We start from the raw sequence: 20,497 nt of genomic DNA on the forward strand, positions 1-20,497 counted from the left end.
ATTCCAACACCAACACTTTTCGTTTTCAGGGTGTTTTTTGCACAAAAAAAAATGTTTTATTGCCATTTTTAAAAATGTTTAAAATTTAACCTAAAATTAAAATTATAACAAAAAAAAAATGTTATTCCAACATCAACACTTTTCGTTTTCAAGGTGTCTTTTGCACAAAAAATAATGGTTTTTACTACCATTTAAAAAAAAATGTTGAAAATTTATCTCGAAAAAAAATTGTTATTCAAACATCAACACTTTCCGTTTTCAGCGTATTTTTTCATGTTTTTTGGGTGTTTTTTGACTAGAGTTCTCGTTTTGAAGTAACTTTGTTTACTTTCAACTAAGATCACTAATAAGTCAACTCATTGTTTATTCTATGGTTGGAAAGAATAGGGTATTAAACTAATACAAGCTATTGAACCTTTTGCAAACACATTTATTAGTTTTCCTACTCTCCCATCATCTATACACACATGCATATCGATCTATTTTTATATATTTTCTTATGAATATATGTTACTTTACGATTTATAATATCATACATTAGAAAGGAGAAAATGGTAAATGTTCATTTGCTCATGCAAGTGCCCTCAAGAGATGGTAGACCTTATCAAAACTACTAATATGAAGACGTATATAAGAGGTTAACAATATTTCAACAAAATCTTCTATACGTCCTATGAGATAAAATATCTTTCAATAAATTTTTTTGAATTAATCCCACTATTGAATGGCAAGTTGACCAAGCATATGATGGTGTTTGTACATGGGATTGCCATTCGTGAGAACCTGATTGCTCGTATGAGCGTCTACAATCATTATTTCATACTGAATTGACAAATTCTATTATCACTAAAATAGTCTTTAATATTTTGGATATTTTGGAAGCATGCCTCAACATTTTTCCATTTAACTTAATTTGTAGTAATGATTTCCATGTCCAACCAACTTAATTTGTAGTAATGATTTTCATGTCCAACCCAAAATAAGTTGATTAGTAGGAATTGTTAAAGGTTTGATATTCTTGTCAATGGAACTTTTGTCACATCATCAATGAGAATATAGCTTTCTGCATACAATATTCCTTAAGTTCTTAGGCCTTTCTGTTCTTACTCCCAAATTTTTTATGTAAGACAAAGATTCACCCTCTCCTAGATTGATTCTTCTTAAATGAAGCCAATTGTATAATAATAACTAGCTATCTCTTTTCTTCTTCTTCTTTCACATTTCCAGAAATAAATTACTATGAAAATCTAGCTATTTACATTGTTGTGATAGACATTAAAACACAATATTATAGCCCTGTATACACAAGAGTACACTATAACAGTCAATAAAGTATTATGATGTCACAATTTGAACCCAAAAAAACAATCTGTATAATCTTATAAAATTAAAAGCTAAAGCTAATATACAAGTGCAACAAAACACAACCAAAACTAGAATATAAAATTAAAAGCTAAAGCTAAAATACAAGTGCAACAAAACACAACCAAAACTAGAATATAAAATTAAAAGCTAAAGCTAAAATACAAGTGCAACAAAACACAACCAAAACTAGAATATAAATGAGAAATTTGAGTTCAAAAAGCATATCAGTAAAGTCATCTGGACAAAATAAAAGTGTCCAATGCAACTGTAAGGTAATGCACTAATCCAAAGAATTAGATTTCTCCTCACAAATAACAATGTAACAAACAAAAGAGAATAAACTAATAACGCCAACAATATGGAATATCTACCATTAAACATTTAAACATTGTCACAACATGCTAGGATATAAGATTTGTCAATCATCGGCAAAGTCTAGCCATTATATGATTATTAAGATGGCACTACTAGTTGTTCGTACAACTAGCATAGGATTCTAGAAAAACAAAGTGATTGGTAAGTGGCTTGATATCGTCTACTTCTTTAATTCTTGATGTTCAAAGGACTCACAAGAGGTGTCTGCATAATTGTAAATCATATATCCTTGCAGCAAGCAGCCACTTACCCAATAGGTGGATACGCAATGTTAAATAGTTATTTAGAATAAACGAACAAATATATAAAACAACAAATTAATTTTTTTAATTAAATTTCTAAAATACATATGTTGAAAAGCACATTTAACTATGCTCTAGTATACTGCAATTTGGTGAGACATTCTTAACAAAAGACGATCTAATTTACAAAGAAATTATTTCTTTAACAAATGGTATTTTAATCAACAATCATGCACCAACTTTTGGAAGAACTGAAAACATTTTGAATTCTGTCAAAAACTCAGCAAAATTCAAATGATGAAAATGCTTACCATCAAAGTAATTAAAAATAAGAAAATGGCAAGTAAGGCGATATTCCTTTCACCAAAAGGAAATGACAATTATGAAGTTGGTGACTCTACAAATCCAAGTTCTAAATAATCCTTAAAAGTATTGTTGTGTCAGTATCTTGTTTAGATTTAAATAAGGAAATGAAAAGATTATATTCCTTTCACCAGAAGGAAATGGCAACCTAAAAGTTAACTCTAAAACCCCGAAATTCCAAATAATCCTCAAATTTTTTGGTGTTAACATCTGGTTTAACTGTCATCGAAATTCTTGATCATGATTGCAGCACCATAAAGAAATAGTTAAACCTCTTCTTACTGTGGAAACTAAATGTTTTAAAATTCAAATTCTAGTATAAACAACCTTGCAAGAGAAGAAAACGCAATTATGCCAAAACTACCCTCAGATTATGTCACCCTATTTTATTTCCCTAGTTTATAATATGACCATAATATAGCATGCCTATTTTTAAATATGCTATCCCTTATCTGTAGACCGTAATGCAAACTCATGCAAAGAATTTTATTTGAACATTGATGTTCAATAATGACAATAGAGGTTAGTTGTTGAAGAATTGTAGACAAGACGTACATGAGATTTGAACCTCAATCTCCTGGTATTTTGATTTAATGTCCCGCAAAAATGCAACAAACAATGGACTAACATGAGAGCTGAAGCAATTTCCCTCTGGGGGTTATTATGGTTCGCAAGATGCCTGGATATTCCTTTCGCAAGAGACTGCAGATCTATGGAGACTCACAAGCCATTATCAACCACGTGCTGGGAATTTCCACTATTTCCCATCCACATCTACAGGGTTGGCTCAGGAACATTATATATCTCAAAGGTACATTTCAAAATGTTTCCTTGCAACATATACACAGAATTTACTACTATTGCAGATGCCATGTCTACGCTGGGTATTATGGACTCCACTGGAAGCTTGCATATCGCTCTGGAGACTGGAGATGGATGGCAGCTCTATGGATGTTGGCAACATGCCACTCCCTGGATGATGGTCTTCTGTTGGTGATTTCAGTTCGTGTTTTTCTCTCTTTCACAGTATGGTCATAAATGACACCATACATTATTTTGGTTTTTGCTCTTACAATGTCTTTGTATTACACTGACTTATGATGGCCTATATGTTGCAAATTTTTGGTCCTCATATATGGGCAATTTGGTTCTGGGTACCTGATTCGGCCTGAGGCCTTGCAGGATCTACTCTCTGTTGGTTACTGTTTTATATTTGCTCATGCTGCTCACTGTAGCTCACATGTTGAATTGCTCACAAATGATGAACTCAATATGTAGCTTCCAATTGGACAAGATGTACTGGTTTTTTCATATATTAATATAACCAGCATTTTTTTCTTACTGAAAAAAAGGGGTTAAAGATGACATTTATAATTTTTAAGCTTTATCCACCAAAGCATTTACAAATTGTAGCAATTTTTTGCAACTGAATCAGTACCGTATAATATTGATACATCGTATTTTCTCTTTCCAGTAAATGAACAAGTCAAACAAAGAATTAATCTAAGAAAAGCGAAGTATTTTCTCTTACACTTACTGCAACTTTATTGAATGCTTCAAATTATTTGAAAATACAAAATATAATAATGAAATGTTATTATTTATTCTTACAGAAATTTATGAAATAATGTAGTTTCTCTTCCCTGAAATGTGATCAAGCCAATAAAGAATCCTCTTGTATGGAACTCAAACAGAGGTCAAATTGAATCTTCACCAAGAGAGGTTTCTTTGTAATTGGATAAGTATCTCAATATTCCAGATTTTCTCAGTTACTTTACATACCTCAAGAAAGAAGACTAAATATGACAACACGGTGTATTGAATATAAAATGTCATAACTGCATTTGATTACTCAAATCAACTATGGTGAGAAGCTCCATTAAGAGAGAACCAATTCTATTTCTACGCTCACATCACATAAGAAAAGGTGATTGAACACAACAGTTTCTAAGAATGTGATATGAACATCTGATTATGTTCAAAGCTGAATGTGGTCTGATGAATGAAGTAAACTGTATTAGTAGTACTAATCTGCAACTGGAGCATTTGTAATGACAACCTCCTCAAGCTTCTTTGCATCATCCTCAGATTTCAGCTTCATCAAATACATTCGAGGTTTTGCACTGTCTCTCCTTTCTCCATCTGTCTCACCCCCTGGTGGTTCTCCATCCTGTAAAAAACATAAATTGCATGACATTCATTAGTAACAGACCTATTTAGCACTCCATTATGGACCCGTTCACTCTCAAGACCGTTAATTACATCCTGTTTCTCCAAGTTACACATTATTTTAATGCTTGTGGAAATAGACGATTAGATACATTCCTTGAAAATTATTGACATATCAAAAATGGAAAATTCACATTCTTAAAACTTCGCAAAATGCATGTAAAAATAAAGTGATAAACTAGAGATATCCACAACCTTTTGGTATCTAGTACCAATGTATGAATGAAAGTAGAGTTTAAATTAACAGATCAATTCTTTCATCTGCTAATCCCTCTCCTACTCCTTAGGGACAAATTCATACCTTACTCCTTGACCCTTGTTGAACACACACAAAAGTAATAGACTCAGATGGATAACTCATGTGATCCACATTATCAACAAAATATACATATTGACGTCAGCACATTGTCCTCACCCTTGGTTTCATATTTGATCCAGATTGGATCATTATATTGTTTGTCATTCATCTCGATTCTCGGTGCATTCAGAGTGGAAAAAGTAGAGGAATCTATTGGAAAATCAGAAAGGCAGAGAGATTTTCTCTTGTTGATAATTACTTGTGTTTTCCTCAAGTTATTATTATCTTTCTTATGTTCTTTTTTTATCTTAGTTCATCAATATTACGAATACAATTTACATAAAAATAAAATAAATGAGTGAATAAATAATAATCATAATTATAGTTAATTAATGATTAGTTAATGAAGAGGCATGTCTTAATTCAAATGAAGCCCATATCACTAAAGAAGTAGAAGAACCCGAAAAGAAGAAATCAGAGGAAGTGAAAGATCTTTATTATGACTCAAATAGCCTCCTTCACTTAGTTTATAGAAGATAGTAGTCATGATGGAAAGCATCACAAGTATGATAGGATGCATTATAGCTGAGAGCCTGAGATAGAGATGACATCATCATAAAGGCATGGAAGGTTAGCCGAAGTAGAAGTTCATATGGTTGAAACTGTCATCACAAAAAGGAAGTAGGTCATGGCATCTTCATTGGAAGCACATAAGGACAATCGAAGTAGCAGTCTATATGGTTGGAGAAAGTCATCTAGCAAGATATAAGATAAAGAGATCATCATACATCATCATCATTAGGAAGAAGCATTTGCAGAATAAGGATCATCAAGGTCCTCCATTGAAATCTTCATTAGAAGGTTCACCTCTAATTAAAACAAGTGTATCGCAGAAAGTCTACATTACACCTTGTGTGGGATCCACTGGTTAGAAGGATGAAGATATGGTGACAAAGAAGTGCAGCATGTCAAGTTGGTTGAAGTACTTTCATCTTCAAGCAAGGAAAGGAAGCTGCTAAAAGAAAGTCTAGATGACCAAAAGAAGGAAGAGGTATGTATATATTTAGATATGTTGGAAAATTGGAAAGGCAGAAAGATTTTCTCTTGTTGATAATTACTTGTGATTTCATTGAGTTATTATTGTTTTTCTTATGTTCTTCTTTTATCTTGCTTCATCAAGCAATTACCAAACAAAAAAAACACAAAGATCAAAGACACCAGATGTAGGCGCACAACCAAGGCAAAACCCCTATATAGGGGAAAAACCCAATAAAGAACTCTTCCTTCACTAATTCAAATTAGATTGTCCAAGACCCTAGACAAACAGACCTTCCTCCTTCACCAAGTCGGCCCTTAAACTATTCTTCCAACCTTCAAAGAACAACTACAATGATACTGCGTCAACCCTGCTTCAATACTACGTCAAGGATAGATTTTCGACCCTAATGCATCAGACTTTCGGTCCAACTTCAAGACTGCAATTTTGGCCCTCCAGCGGCTTCAATTCCTTCACACGTGTGAGACAAGAAAGGGAGAATTTCGACTTCCTTAGCAAAATAACAACCTCCTCCTCCTTCGCTAACCCTTTCCTTCTTCCTTGTTGAATTTCCCACTTTTAATATTTCTAGCGACTGCAATTTGAACTTGTGTGTGATGATCTTCCAAATGAGTCGAGTTGCTCCAATATATAGTGACTTGGTGAGGTTGAATTCCCCTGTTGAGGCCGACTTGGTGGAGGAGGCCTAATTGACCTATTTTACATTAAAATAATTTTCTTTCTTGAGAAATAATTCCCAAGAAGGGTTCTTTACATTATGACATGGACAAGGACACTTGACACAAACCCTAGCAGCCTTCAATGGAGGCTTTTGACCTAAAAACAATTGACCCAAGCATAAAACCCATGCTTTAATAAGTCAATTTATTTAATAATAAAATTTATTTTTCTTTCTTTTGATAGAATTATGAACGCTGACACTAGTTACATTCTTCAACACCCCCTCTTAACTAGGGAGGTATTCATAATTACCTATATCTATAGAGGTACATGGAAAATCTCAAAATGAACTACGAAGATTTCAACACATTCAGTGCTATGGACTAGATTCTTGACGAGGGTAATCTATCCGAGTGGGACTAAGATGGACTAAAGCATTCAGCTAGTCTAGGTACTGTTGACCACTACTGGTCAACTGCCCATAGCAGTACACCCCCTTTTTCTTTGCAAAAAGGGTAGCGCTTGATCGACATGTCCGTGCCATTCTACAGTCATCGACAGCTTGATCAATTTATGTTGTAAACCCAGTCTGCATGTATAAATTGTAAATAATCTTAGCAGATATGAGTCATGTTTGTAAATTGCCTAGGTGGACCTAATTTTCTAAGTGATAATCTACGTTCCGGAAGGTTTTTCGTCTCACCGATCCATGATCGGCAGAGTTTTCCTTCAGCCTAACCCCAAAGCCGGGATGGATTTTGTCATTAGAATCTTAGGAGAATCCTAGTGTGTTAATCTGCTAGATTATAGTTGTGTCGCAGAACTGGGTGATTTATGAGGGTCTATGTCAAATGGGTTCTCCCCCTTGGGATGTAAAGTTGTAAAAGTCATGATGTAAAGTGTCTTGAGGGTTAAGAAATGTTTTAATCCCCTCATAAGTCCTAAGTCCTAGGTCCTAGGTAATTTTCCCAAAAGCTAAGTTCAAGGATCCATTTAAAAATAAATTAAAAAATAATAAATAAATAAAAATATAAAATATAAAAATAAAAAAAATAATAAAAAAAAATTTAAATTAAAAAATATATATGATAAAGTAAAAAACCTAAAAATAATAAAATAATAATATTTTGAGTAAATAAATGCAGAATTTCAATTTTTTAATACATTAAAAATTCGACGGATGAGATCAAGAGATATCTTGATCCTCATCGACGGTCGAGATCATTTTGACATGGATCACTTGAACTAGTTGTTGGGATCTTTTCCTTTAAATAGGGTGCTAGGGGTCATTTGAGATCATTCGATCTTGGAGTCTTGTGCTGAAGAAGCTCTCTTGTAAACTTTTTTGGTGCTAATAAAGAAAGACTTTGGGGTTAAAATCTTGCTGGTGTTACTCTCTGGAAGTGTTGTGAGCTATTTTATTTTCTGCATATTTTGATTTTCAGCCATTAGTAACAGCTTATTATAGAGTATTGTTGAGCACAGGTATCTTGTTCACTTGCTAGGGTTTGAATGGTATTAGGTTTTCTGAAGTAATGGCAGGTATCTCCATTGCTTTTTGAGATCTAGTATTATTTTTCTCTCTTTATTGATGGTTGAAGTAAGCTGTGCAGGAAACCCTTATCGAAGAAGATCAGTGGGCATTTGGGGAAGTTCTCGGCTGAACCAGCCAACTCCCGCAAGCATTTTCTTGCAGAGCCCAGCTAATTTTGATATTGGGTTTATCATTTAGTTTATTTTTCTGAATTTGCATGAGAGATTTTCTGAAGTTTTTCATAGTAAATCTGATATTCTGAAAATATTACTACTGTTATTGCTAAATCTGGCTGTTCAAGAGTCAAAAGCTGTAAATTACTTAGTTGATCTAGGGTTTCATTTTTGTTCCATACACATATTATACAAGGGTTTGCCTTTTCTTCTGCAGGTTACAGGTACTTTTGGAGCAAGGAGAATCAAATATAAATTTCGTGGAGCTTCAGTGATTTCTTTTGGCATTCTGGGTAATCCTTTTCATCTCCATAGCTGCCAAAATCCTCAATCGGTCACGCAATTCCCCTTGGCATTTTCAGCTGCCCAACCTGCAAATCTATTTTCACTCAGTCTCCATCCCTGCAAAGTCCTCTTATCTCTCTGCTGTCAGAAATCTTTTTCCTGATCCGCCCTCCTCTTTCATTCTCTATCACAGTTCCATTTATCCCAGCACCATTTCAAATCTGCAGCTGCAAAAAACATTATACACATAGCCTGCCAATAAAGCCAAAATAGCGTAATCGATCCGTGCTCTCTCAGCCTGCGCATCTCCTCAAGCCTCCTCACTCTAATCTGCAGTCGCATAAAGCACATCGATTTTCTCTTGGGCAATCCCATCTGCCGTCAAAGGAAACTGCTGAATGCGTTAAGGGAAAACGTATCCATCTGCCTGTTCCAAACTCTTGCGGCTACGTCTTTCACCACGTATTATCTCCATCAAAACTGTCGTGGCCCCGCATCCTTTCAAACAAAAAATCGTTGAAGTTCCAGAGACACGGTAACGTTCAGGGTTTTTCCGTGGGCGTCAGGTGAGGGTATTGATTTATACATTTGCATTGAAAATATTGATCGAATCCTTTGACGCCGTTGAATTCACGTGAACTGTGTATGCGTTTCCCCTTTCTGTTTTGCGTAGGAAGTAATTTTTTTTGTTTTTAGTCTCACCGTAAATACAACTGCAGCAATATTTCATTTAGATTTTAATATCATTATACTCTTAGTATAGATTTAATTAAGTTTTATTTGTTTCCCGTATTGGCTTTAACTTTAAAAAATATAAATAAAAAAATGTATAAGATATAAAGGGTCCCGTTTTGGTTTAGGGTTTTAGTTTTAGTTTAAAATTTAAATTGAATTTATAATAAATATAAAATTCCAAAAAGTTCCTAAAACGTTTTTCTTTTCTTATACCTTAGGTTTGAGACTTTAATTTAGATTTGATTTTAATTAGATTTTAATTTTAATTTTAGATTTTAATTCTTATGGTCTAGGTTTATTTTTATTTTTTTTGGGTTAAAGGTAAATAATAAATTTTGAGAAGACTTAACAAAGTCTTGAAATTTTTATTTTGGCAAATTTTACAGTTGTTTTTCTCTATGGCTAAATGTATTTAAAGGTTTAATTAAAGTTAGCTGTGCGAAAGTGGCAACTGACCAACATTTAAATTCTGTGATCTTTTAAAGCATTTAATTTTTCTTTGAGTTCAATTGCTGGATCATCTTTAAAGCATTGTGGTTTTACTGGATATCTTGCATCGTTCAGGTTGTTTAATGGTAAATGATTGCTGTACATGGTTTACATCTCTGCAACATCTAGTAAATAACTGTTTAAACATCAAACCCACAAGGCACTGGTCTTTTAACTTAACAAAATCAATTTAGTGCTTGTTTCTTCGTGTCTCCCAACCCAACTGGTCGACAGTTGGTCTTTATCACCTCATAGGGTCTACCCCCCTTAGCTGCGGGAGACAGGCTTAAACGGAGAGATCGGGGATCAGAGTGACAGCCCCTGGTCTGAGCGTTGTCGTGTCAATTTGCATGACAACATTTTTTGGCGCCGTTGCCGGGGATAGAGTTTTTCTGTCCTTGGTTCTTTCGTCTCAAGCTTTTTCGTGTTTTGCTTCTTGTTCAGGTGGCGACTCCACTTCATATATTATCTTCGAGAGTGTATACTAGAATACATCCAAGCAGTCTGTGCAATCCTACTCCTGATCCTGAAAAGGTCCTCAGGGTACGATTACACAAACTCGCTTCTCGTACACTTCTTGTAAACCTTGGACAAGAAGCCCTCTCTGATATTCATTTGCTTTTTAAAGGTCAAGTTAGGCACAACATCATGGATATGTATGCCCCTTGTGATTTTTCTAACATTCCAGGATATCCCAACGATATTCCATCTATTGGGATCGATAAATTGCCTAACTTTCAAGGAAATAATGCGATTAGTGCTAACTCTCATTTGCAAGATTTTAGCATATGGATGGCTAAGTACGCAAGATCTGCTGATTTCGATCATGAGGATGTCAGAATGACTCTTTTCATCTTAACTCTAGGAGGTGATGCCTATGATTGGTTTGCAGAAAAGCCTCAGAATTCGTTTAACTCCTTACAATCGATCATTAATGCATTTAAAGAAAAATATGGAGATAAGAAAGAAGGAAGACACCTCGTAAAAGCTATTAGCCTAATAAAAAAGAGAGGATGAAACTGTTGAAGAATTTAATAAAAGGTTTAATGGTATTGTTAGAGAATTACCTCAAGACTATAAACCTACAGATAAAACTCTCCAAGATTTTTACATTGATGCCTTTAGTCCTGAGCCATCTTATGAATTAAGGCGTGCTAAACTTAATGATTATAGAGATTGCCAAGCCTTAGCTATAGAGCTTGAAAAGGACAAGGCCGCATCTGGGAAGTCTGAGATCCCAGGTTTCGATAGGGCTACTACGAAACTAAAGGAACCTAAAGGAAAAGCAATTCAAGAACCTGAAAGTGAGCTTGTTCTCAAATTGCTTCAAAAAATTGAAACTATGGAAATTAATCATAATAAGGAGATAACCACTTTGCAGAATAGGTTGATCCAAATTGAAAGATCGCAAACGCAGAATTTTCAACCTCGAAATAATAATAATAGAAATAACAATTGGCAAAGGAAAGGTCAATCTAGTGAGCAGAGACCTCCTAATCCGCTAAATAATTTGGTTGATAATGCTCCTCCTTACTGTCGGGTTTGTGATGCTCTTCATGAAGAGGCCACTTGTCCCATCGTTAGAAGAATTTTAGATAATGGAATGTTTGGAACGGGTGATCAAATAAATGTAGTAGGCAGCAAGTTTCCTTTGTCTATGGATGATTGGATAGAGGTCAAGGAAAGGAGTCATGATGTTGTGAATCCTTCATCAGCTTTTAGTATAAATAACCTTGAAAATGAAGATGATATTTTGGCTAGGTTATATGGTGAAAAACCATCTCCCGAGCAAATCTTGGAAATTGCTAGAGATAAGGGTTTGACCTATCAGAGAAGGGATAAACATCAAAGCGGGAATCAAATTCCCCTTCGAACTTTTAACCTTGGTGTAAACTCTGGAATAGATGTCGATTTGGGAAGTTGGTATAACAATGCAAAAATCTGGGTTCCTGTCTCCGAGATTGCTAAAATCCCTTCCCAAAGAGACAAGTTACTAAAAGCGATTCAAGGTCCTCAGGCCAATACTTCTCAACAGAAGACTCGGGAAGTTGACTATCATGATGCTCCCATATATCTGCAAAGCTTAGATGCTGATAACAAAGATCACCAGCCTTTCTTTATCACCTTATTAGTTAATGGGTATAAATTGAATAATTGCATGTTGGATTCTGGTGCATCAGCTTGTGTAATGACCAAAAGGGTCATGGAACAGCTTAACTTAAGAGTTTCTAGACCCTACTATAACATATGCACCATGGATTCTAAGAAAATCGAAGTGCATGGTTTAATCAAAGATTTGCAAGTTCATCTTTCAGTTTACCCAGACATCATGGTTGTCATGGATATTGTTGTTGTGGATGTGCCTGATGCCTGGGGTACGCTGTTATCTAGAAAGTGGGCCTCTGATCTAGGAGGAAGTATTCAAATGAATTGGTCATATGCCATTATTGCTTCTCCTAGGGGTGATGGTTTTGTAAGACTGAATAGAGAGCCCGAAAGAAAATTTCATGTTAAAGATCCTAAGAGACCTCACAACGAAATAATCAAAGAGCAATCTGACATTCGAAACTATGCCATCATGTCTAATTTTATAATTCCTCCTGATGATAAGATCAGGGATCTCAAGGGTAAAGTTTGGTATATGCACTTCGATGGTGCAGCGTCTAGGCATGGTAAAGGTGCTGGAATAGTGCTTAAATCTCCCCTTGGTCACATTTTCAAGTTTGCCTATCGATTAGAATTTGAAGCAACCAACAATGTCGCTGAATATGAGGCTATATTGTTGGGGCTTGAATTGGCCAAGTCCTTGAAGGTTAAAATGCTTAGCATTAAAGGGGATTCTAATTTAGTTATCATGCAGCTTAAAAATAAATTCACATGCAGAAATCAAAGATTAAGAAACTATCGAAATGCTGTGTGGGATACTATGGAGCATTTTGATGCCCTTGACCTCGAAGCAATTCCAAGAGAGCAAAATAGTTTCGCAGATGAACTTGTCGTAGCTGCTACTACTTTCCAGTTATCTGATGAGCTAATTAAAGATAAGATCAAAATGGAAGTAATATTCAGACCATCTGTTCCAGATAACTCAGAGCATTGGCAGGTTTTCAATGATGAAAAGCAAATCATTCGTTTTCTTAATAGTTTGGATGAGTTTGAGGATTTCCGGATAGTTTCTGAGGAGGATGGATCTTTAAATCATGAGCATATCATAAATCCTACTCCTAGGAATGTGGTTGCCTTAGAGAAACATTTTGATCGGCATGATGCCACGAAGCTGAGAGAAGAAAATAAGATGGACCTAGGCGAATATCTCGAGATAAACATTGGTACTTCTGAAAACCCAAAGATCGTTAAAATTGGTGGAGGTATTAGTGTGGAGGAAAGAAAAAAGTTAACTGATTTACTTCGCGAATATCGAGATATTTTAGCTTTTTCTTATGATGAATTAAAGGGCTATAGGGAAGATGTCATGGAACATACTATCCCCTTAAAGGATAAAAATGCTAAACCCTTTCGTCAGAAACTTAGGAAAATTAATCCTAAATTAGCCCCCTTGGTTCAGAAAGAACTTGCGAAAATGCTTGCAGCAGGGATTATCGCCCAAACAAGGCATTCAACATGGTGTTCGAATCTGGTGATTGTTAGGAAAAAGAATGGTACGATAAGGCTGTGTGTCGATTTTCGAAACCTCAATCTAGCATGCAAGAAAGATAATTACCCTTTGCCAAACATGGAGACTTTATTGCAAAGAGTAACCGGTTCTGGAATGATGTCGCTGCTAGATGGTTTTTCTAGGTACAATCAGGTATGGGTTAAGAAGGAAGATCGTCATAAAACCACGTTCACCACACCATGGGGTACCTTTGAATACATCAGAATGCCTTTTGGATTAACAAACACTGGGGCTACATTCCAAAGGGCTATGGATTATACCTTCAAAGGGTTAATCGGGAAATTTATTGAAATTTACCAAGATGATCTTACTATTTTCTCTAAAGATGGTACCAGTCATGTAAATCATCTTAGGCAAGTTTTCAATAGATGTAGAGAATACGGGATTTCTTTGAATCCAGCTAAGTCTGTTTTTGGAGTAACGGAAGGGAAATTACTCGGCCATATCATTTCTAAGGAAGGAATCAAAATTGATCCTGAAAGAATTGAAGCAATCCAAAAGATTCCTCTCCCTCATAATCTTAAATCCCTTCAATCTTTCCTTGGAAAGATAAACTTTATTAGAAGATTTATTCCAAATTACGCAGAAATAGCGAAGCCTATTCAAAGTCTTCTAAAGAAAGACGCAAAATTTGTTTGGCAAGAAGACAGCAAAAAGGCTTTCCAAGAAATCAAATGTGCTATCGCAAGAGCTCCTGTCTTAGTTAGTCCCGATTATTCCAAGGATTTCATGATTTTTTCTTTCGCTTCCGAAGATACCATTGCTGGTGTCCTGCTTCAAAAGAATAAAGATGGTCACGAGCAGCCTATTGCTTTCATGAGTAGAGCACTTCAAAATTCTGAATTGAAGTACAATACCATGGAAAAGCAGGCTTATGCCCTGGTCAAGTCTCTAAAGCACTTTAAAACTTATGTGGGTTATTCTAAAATCATTGCTTTCGTCCCACATTCTGTTGTCAAGGATATATTAACTCAAACTGATTGCTTAGGGACGCGTGCTAGGTGGGTTACTAAAATACAGGAATATGATTTAGAGATCAGACCCACCAAGCTGGTCAAAGGCCAAGGTTTAGCTCAGATGTTAACTGAAGGTAACGAAAAGACTCTTGGTTTGTTCTGTCTTAGCGATCTATCTTCGTCGGAGTTGCAAAGATTAGGAGAGCATGAGTGGTACAAGGACATAGTTTATTACTTGATGAATCTTGCATGTCCTAACCATTTAGTCGCTCATAAGAGAAGGGCTCTTAGACTAAAAGCCACTAAGTATTGCCTTATGAAGGATGGCCTTGGGTGGAGAAATCCTGAGGGCATAGTGCTTAGGTGTGTTGACGACGTTGAGTCCAAGAAATTAATCTCTGAGTTTCATTCAGGATTTTGTGGTGGTCATTATGCTACTAGAACTACTGCCCACAAAATCCTGAGAGCTGGCTATTATTGGCCTTCAATCTTTTCTGATGTGCACAAGTTTGTTAGAGCCTGTCAAGGCTGTCAACTATTCACTGAGAAACAGAAGCTTGCTGCCCTGCCTCTACAACCTGTCATTGTAGAGGCACCTTTTCAGCATTGGGGTCTGGACTTCATAGGGAAGTTCCATGAAAATTCTAGCAATGGCTACTCATGGATTTTGACTGCTACGGATTATTTTACTAAATGGGTTGAAGCCATTCCTGCTAAGAATGCCACTGAAAAGGTTATTATGGATTTCATTGAGAATAACATCATTACTAGATTTGGTGTCCCCGCTAAGATTACTACTGACAATGCCAAAGCTTTTAGTTCCTTAGAGTTTTCATCTTTTTCTTTCAAGTATGGCATTGTCTTATCTCATTCGTCAAATTACTATCCTCGGGGTAATGGTCTAGCTGAATCAAATAACAAGAATCTCATAACCATTATCAAGAAGATAGTAGGAGATAATAAGAGATCATGGGACAGCAAGATCAAGTATGCTTTATGGGCAGATAGAATCACTAAGAAGAAAGCTACTGGTAAATCTCCCTTTGAATTAGTTTATGGCTTGGATGTAACTTTACCTGTGCACCTCAAATTGCCAGCTTATCAGCGCCTCCAGAATTTTTCTACTAATAAAGATGTTGTTCAGAATAGAATAGATCAGATTGTGGAGTTAGATGAAGCTCGTAGGACAGCTTTTGATGCCATATGTAAAAATCAATCTAACATTAAGAAAAGCTTTGATAAATTTTCTCGATCTAGATCTTTGCAGGTGGGAGATATGGTATTGCTTTGGGACCGCAAGAATGAGAAACCAGGAAAACATAAGAAGTTTGACAGTTTCTGGCTGGGACCTTACATCATTCGAGATATAGCTGGGCCAAACTCATTCCACTTGAACAGACTGGATGGCGAACCACTTGATCTACCAGCGAATGGCCAAATGCTCAAGCTGTTCTTCAAAGATGATATCTGATGCCATAGGGCATCCTTTGTATTGTATTTCTATCCCTACTCCTTGTCATTTCAGCATTTCATTTCTGTTTTAGATTAGATTTACTTTTCATAGTTAAAGAGCTTCTATCTTTTATGTGCTTAAATGTTATATGATGATTTTTGAATGGACGCTACTTATTTCTGTTGTGTGTTGCGTGGATGCAGATTCTGGATTCTCACATTCCTACAGTGCAGCAACGTGTCCCCAAGTAGAGCCAGATGTTGACCACTACCGGTCAACTGCCCATAGCAGTACACCCCCTTTTTCTTTGCAAAAAGGGTAGCGCTTGATCGACATGTCCGTGCCATTCTACAGTCATCGACAGCTTGATCAATTTATGTTGTAAACCCAGTCTGCATGTATAAATTGTAAATAATCTTAGCAGATATGAGTCATGTCTGTAAATTGCCTAGGTGGACCTAATTTTCTAAGTGATAATCTACGTTCCGGAAGGTTTTCGTCTCACCGATCCATGATCAGCAGAGTTTTCCTTCAGCCTAACCCCAAAGTCGGGATGGATTTTGTCATTAGAATCTTAGGAGAATCCTAGTGTGTTAATCTGCTAGATTATAGTTGTGTCACAGCACTGGGTGATTTATGAGGGTCTAAGTCAAATGGGTTCTCCCCCTTGGGATGTAAAGTTGTAAAAGTCATGATGTAAAGTGTCTTGAGGGTTAAGAAATGTTTTAATCCCCTCATAGGTCCTAAGTCCTAGGTCCTAGGTAATTTTCCCAAAAGCTAAGTTCAAGGATCCATTTAAAAATAAATTAAAAAATAATAAATAAATAAAAATATAAAATAAAAAAATAAAAAAATAAAAAAAATTAAATTAAAAAATATATATGATAAAGTAAAAAACCTAAAAATAATAAAATAATAATATTTTGAGTAAATAAATGCAGAATTTCAATTTTTAATACATTAAAAAATTCGACGGATAAAATCAAGAGATATCTTGATCCTCATCGACGGTCGAGATCATTTTGACATGGATCACTTGAACTAGCTGTTGGGATCTTTTCCTTTAAATAGGGTGCTAGGGGTCATTTGAGATCATTCGATCTTGGAGTCTTGTGCTGAAGAAGCTCTCTTGTAAACTTTTCTGGTGCTAATAAAGAAAGACTTTCGGGTTAAAATCTTGTTGGTGTTACTCTCTGGAAGTGTTGTGAGCTATTTTATTTTCTGCATATTTTGATTTTCAGCCATTAGTAACAGCTTATTATAGAGTATTGTTGAGCACAGGTATCTTGTTCACTTGCTAGGGTTTGAATGGTATTAGGTTTTCTGAAGTAATGGCAGGTATCTCCATTGCTTTTTGAGATCTAGTATTATTTTTCTCTCTTTATTGATGGTTGAAGTAAGTTGTGCAGGAAACCCTTATCGAAGAAGATCAGTGGGCGTTTGGGGAAGTTCTCGGCTGAACCAGCCAACTCCCGCAAGCATTTTCTTGCAGAGCCCAGCTAGTTTTGATCTTGGGCTTATCATTTAGTTTATTTTTTTGAATTTGCATGAGAGATTTTCTAAAGTTTTTCATAGTAAATCTGATATTCTGAAAATATTGTTGCTGTTATTGCTAAATCTGGCTGTTCAAGAGTCAAAAGCTGTAAATTACTTAGTTGATCTAGGGTTTCATTTTTGTTTCATACACATATTATACAGGGGTTTGCCTTTTCTTCTGCAGGTTATAGGTACTTTTGGAGCAAGGAGAATCAAATATAAATTTCGTGGAGCTTCAGTGATTTCTTTTGGCATTCTGGGTAATCCTTTTCATCTCCATAGCTGCCAAAATCCTCAATCGGTCACGCAGTTCCCCCTGGCATTTTCAGCTGCCCAACCTGCAAATCTATTTTCACTCAGTCTCCATCCCTGCAAAGTCCTCTTATCTCTCTGCTGTCAGAAATCTTTTTCCTGATCCGCCCTCCTCTTTCATTCTCTATCACGGTTCCATTTATCCCAGCACCATTTCAAATCTGCAGCTGCAAAAAACATTATACACATAGCCTACAAATAAAGCCAAAATAGCGTAATCGATCCATGCTCTCTCAGCCTGCGCATCTCCTCAGGCCTCCTCACTCTAATCTGCAGTCGCATAAAGCAAATCGATTTTCTCTTGGGCAATCCCATCTGCCGTCAGAGGAAACTGCTGAATGCATTAAGGGAAAACGTATCCATCTGCTTGTTCCAGACTCTTGCGGCTACGTCTTTCACCACATATTATCTCCATCAAAATTGTCGTGGCCCCGCATCCGTTCAAACAAAAAATCGTTGAAGTTCCAGAGACACGGTAACGTTCAGGGTTTTTCCGTGGGCGTCAGGTGAGGGTATTGATTTATACATTTGCATTGAAAATATTGATCGAATCCTTTGACGCCGTTGAATTCACGTGAACTGTGTATGCGTTTCCCCTTTCTGTTTTGCGTAGGAAGTAATTTTTTTTTGTTTTTAGTCTCACCGTAAATACAACTGCAGCAATATTTCATTTAGATTTTAATATCATTATAGTCTTAGTATAGATTTAATTAAGTTTTATTTGTTTCCCGTATTGGCTTTAACTTCAAAAAAAAAAACGTATAAGATATAAAGGGTCCCGTTTTGGTTTAGGGTTTTAGTTTTAGTTTAAAATTTAAATTGAATTTATAATAAATATAAAATCCCACAAAAAATAAAATTCCAAAAAGTTCCTAAAACGTTTTTCTTTTCTTATACCTTAGGTTTGAGACTTAAATTTAGATTTGATTTTAATTAGATTTTAATTTTAATTTTAGATTTTAATTTTTCTTATGGTCTTGGTTTATTTTTATTTTTTTTTGGGTTAAAGGTAAATAATAAATTTTGAGAAGACTTAACAAAGTCTTGAAATTTTTATTTTGGCAAATTTTGTAGTTGTTTTTCTCTATGGCTTAAATGTATTTAAAGGTTTAATTAAAGTTAGCTGTGCAAAAGTGGCAACTGACCAGCATTTAAATTCAGTGATCTTTTAAAGCATTTAATTTTTCTTTGAGTTCAATTGCTGGATCATCTTTAAAGCATTGTGGTTTTACTGGATATCTTGCATCGTTCAGGTTGTTTAATGGTAAATGATTGTTGTACATGGTTTACATCTCTGCAACATCTAGTAAATCACTGTTTAAACATCAAACCCACAAGGCACTGGTCTTTTAACTTAACAAAATCAATTTAGTGCTTGTTTTTTCGTGTCTCCCAACCCAATTGGTTGACAGTTGGTCTTTATCACCTCATAGGGTCTACCCCCCTTAGCCGCGGGAGACAGGCTTAAACGGAGAGATCGGGGATCAGAGTGACAGCCCCTGGTCTGAGTGTTGTCGTGTCAATTTGCGCGACAACAGGTACCATCAGACTTACTAGCTAGCCATCAACCCAGGGATCTAGGTGTGTATCTAAGGTTAGAGCTCCAATACCAACGCCACCCTCCCTCTTCGGGATGTAGACATCAACACATATGCCAACCCAATGTCCTCCCAACCATCTGCCATTTGATGCTTCATCTCTCCCTAATAAACTAGATATAGCCATTTGTCCAAGCATGCCTCCCAAGTGTTCGTCCTTCTTTACGGAGAGAATTACCTGTTCAAACACAACCCCAATCAATAATAAACTTTCAAATATACATATACAAGTAAACACAAACCTTCGGGTTCTTAATCATCTTGATGCCACTTAGTTATTCAAATATTCAGAAGTTTTTCATTTCTTCAACAACACCAAGACATCCTCAATATATTGCAGATCTATTCATTCTTCGATTTCTTCTATAAGATATTCATCATGACTATCATAATATGCCCTCCCTCTCAACTGGGGAGATGTAATCTTTTCTTCTAACCATGCTCCCTCTTAACAGGAAGATCAACCATTTCCTTCTTCTGTAACATCAGAGAACCTTCCATGGCCTCATTCCTTTTTACAACATCAAGGTCATCTTATTCATATAACTTCCTTCATCATGTTTTATACAAACATCTTCAACATCTTGAAGATTATGTACCTACAAAACTTCAATAGCAAGTACAACCAAATACAAATATATAGAAGCATGAAGTTAATTATGTCAATCCAATGGAAGCATCAAAATATTCAAACTTTTGACATTAAATACCTGAAACTAGTTACGAGACACATATGCTAGACATCAACTTCTTGCTAGGGTTTTGTCATAAACCCTAGACTTCATCATCAAGACTTTGAGCAACTCAATCAAGATATCAGTCTCATTATATCTACGGCCTCAATATTACTTTCAGAGATGACAGACTCTTTTATGATATATTGCAAACCCTAGAATCCATCTTCGAGACATAAAGCCTTAGATATCAATTCTACAATGCATCTAAGGGATCAACAATTTTCAGAATTTATATGTTAGACTCTACTAGGGTTTGTTGCAAACCCTAGATTTTATCAACAAAACTAAATCATATTGGAAACAATATCATTATATCCTAGAATATCAATCTTCTACTAAAGTTTTGTTACAAATCCTAGAATTCACAAACTATGAGCATCAATAATTAGGTTAGCATACTCACATATACATATCTAGGATTTCA

General features: G+C 35.6%; 1 protein-coding gene across 2 annotated transcripts in view; it reads right to left on the reverse strand.

The window, feature by feature from the left end:
• Window positions 1-3,906: 3,906 nt before the first annotated feature.
• The window catches only part of LOC149258518 (uncharacterized), a 320,770-nt gene continuing 304,179 nt past the window's right edge, over window positions 3,907-20,497 (reverse strand). For both annotated transcript variants that reach the window (XM_089415470.1, XM_089415474.1), the window contains exon 10: window positions 3,907-4,515. In XM_089415470.1, the coding sequence (XP_089271596.1) occupies window positions 4,372-4,515 (144 nt within the window). In that variant the 3' untranslated portion in view covers window positions 3,907-4,371. The remainder of the gene's footprint in view (window positions 4,516-20,497) is intronic.

This window comes from Pinus tabuliformis, chromosome 6 (assembly GCF_031772625.1).
Source record: "Pinus tabuliformis cultivar Carrire ecotype Pingquan chromosome 6, CPIR1, whole genome shotgun sequence".
NCBI classification, from domain to species: Eukaryota; Viridiplantae; Streptophyta; class Pinopsida; order Pinales; family Pinaceae; genus Pinus; species Pinus tabuliformis.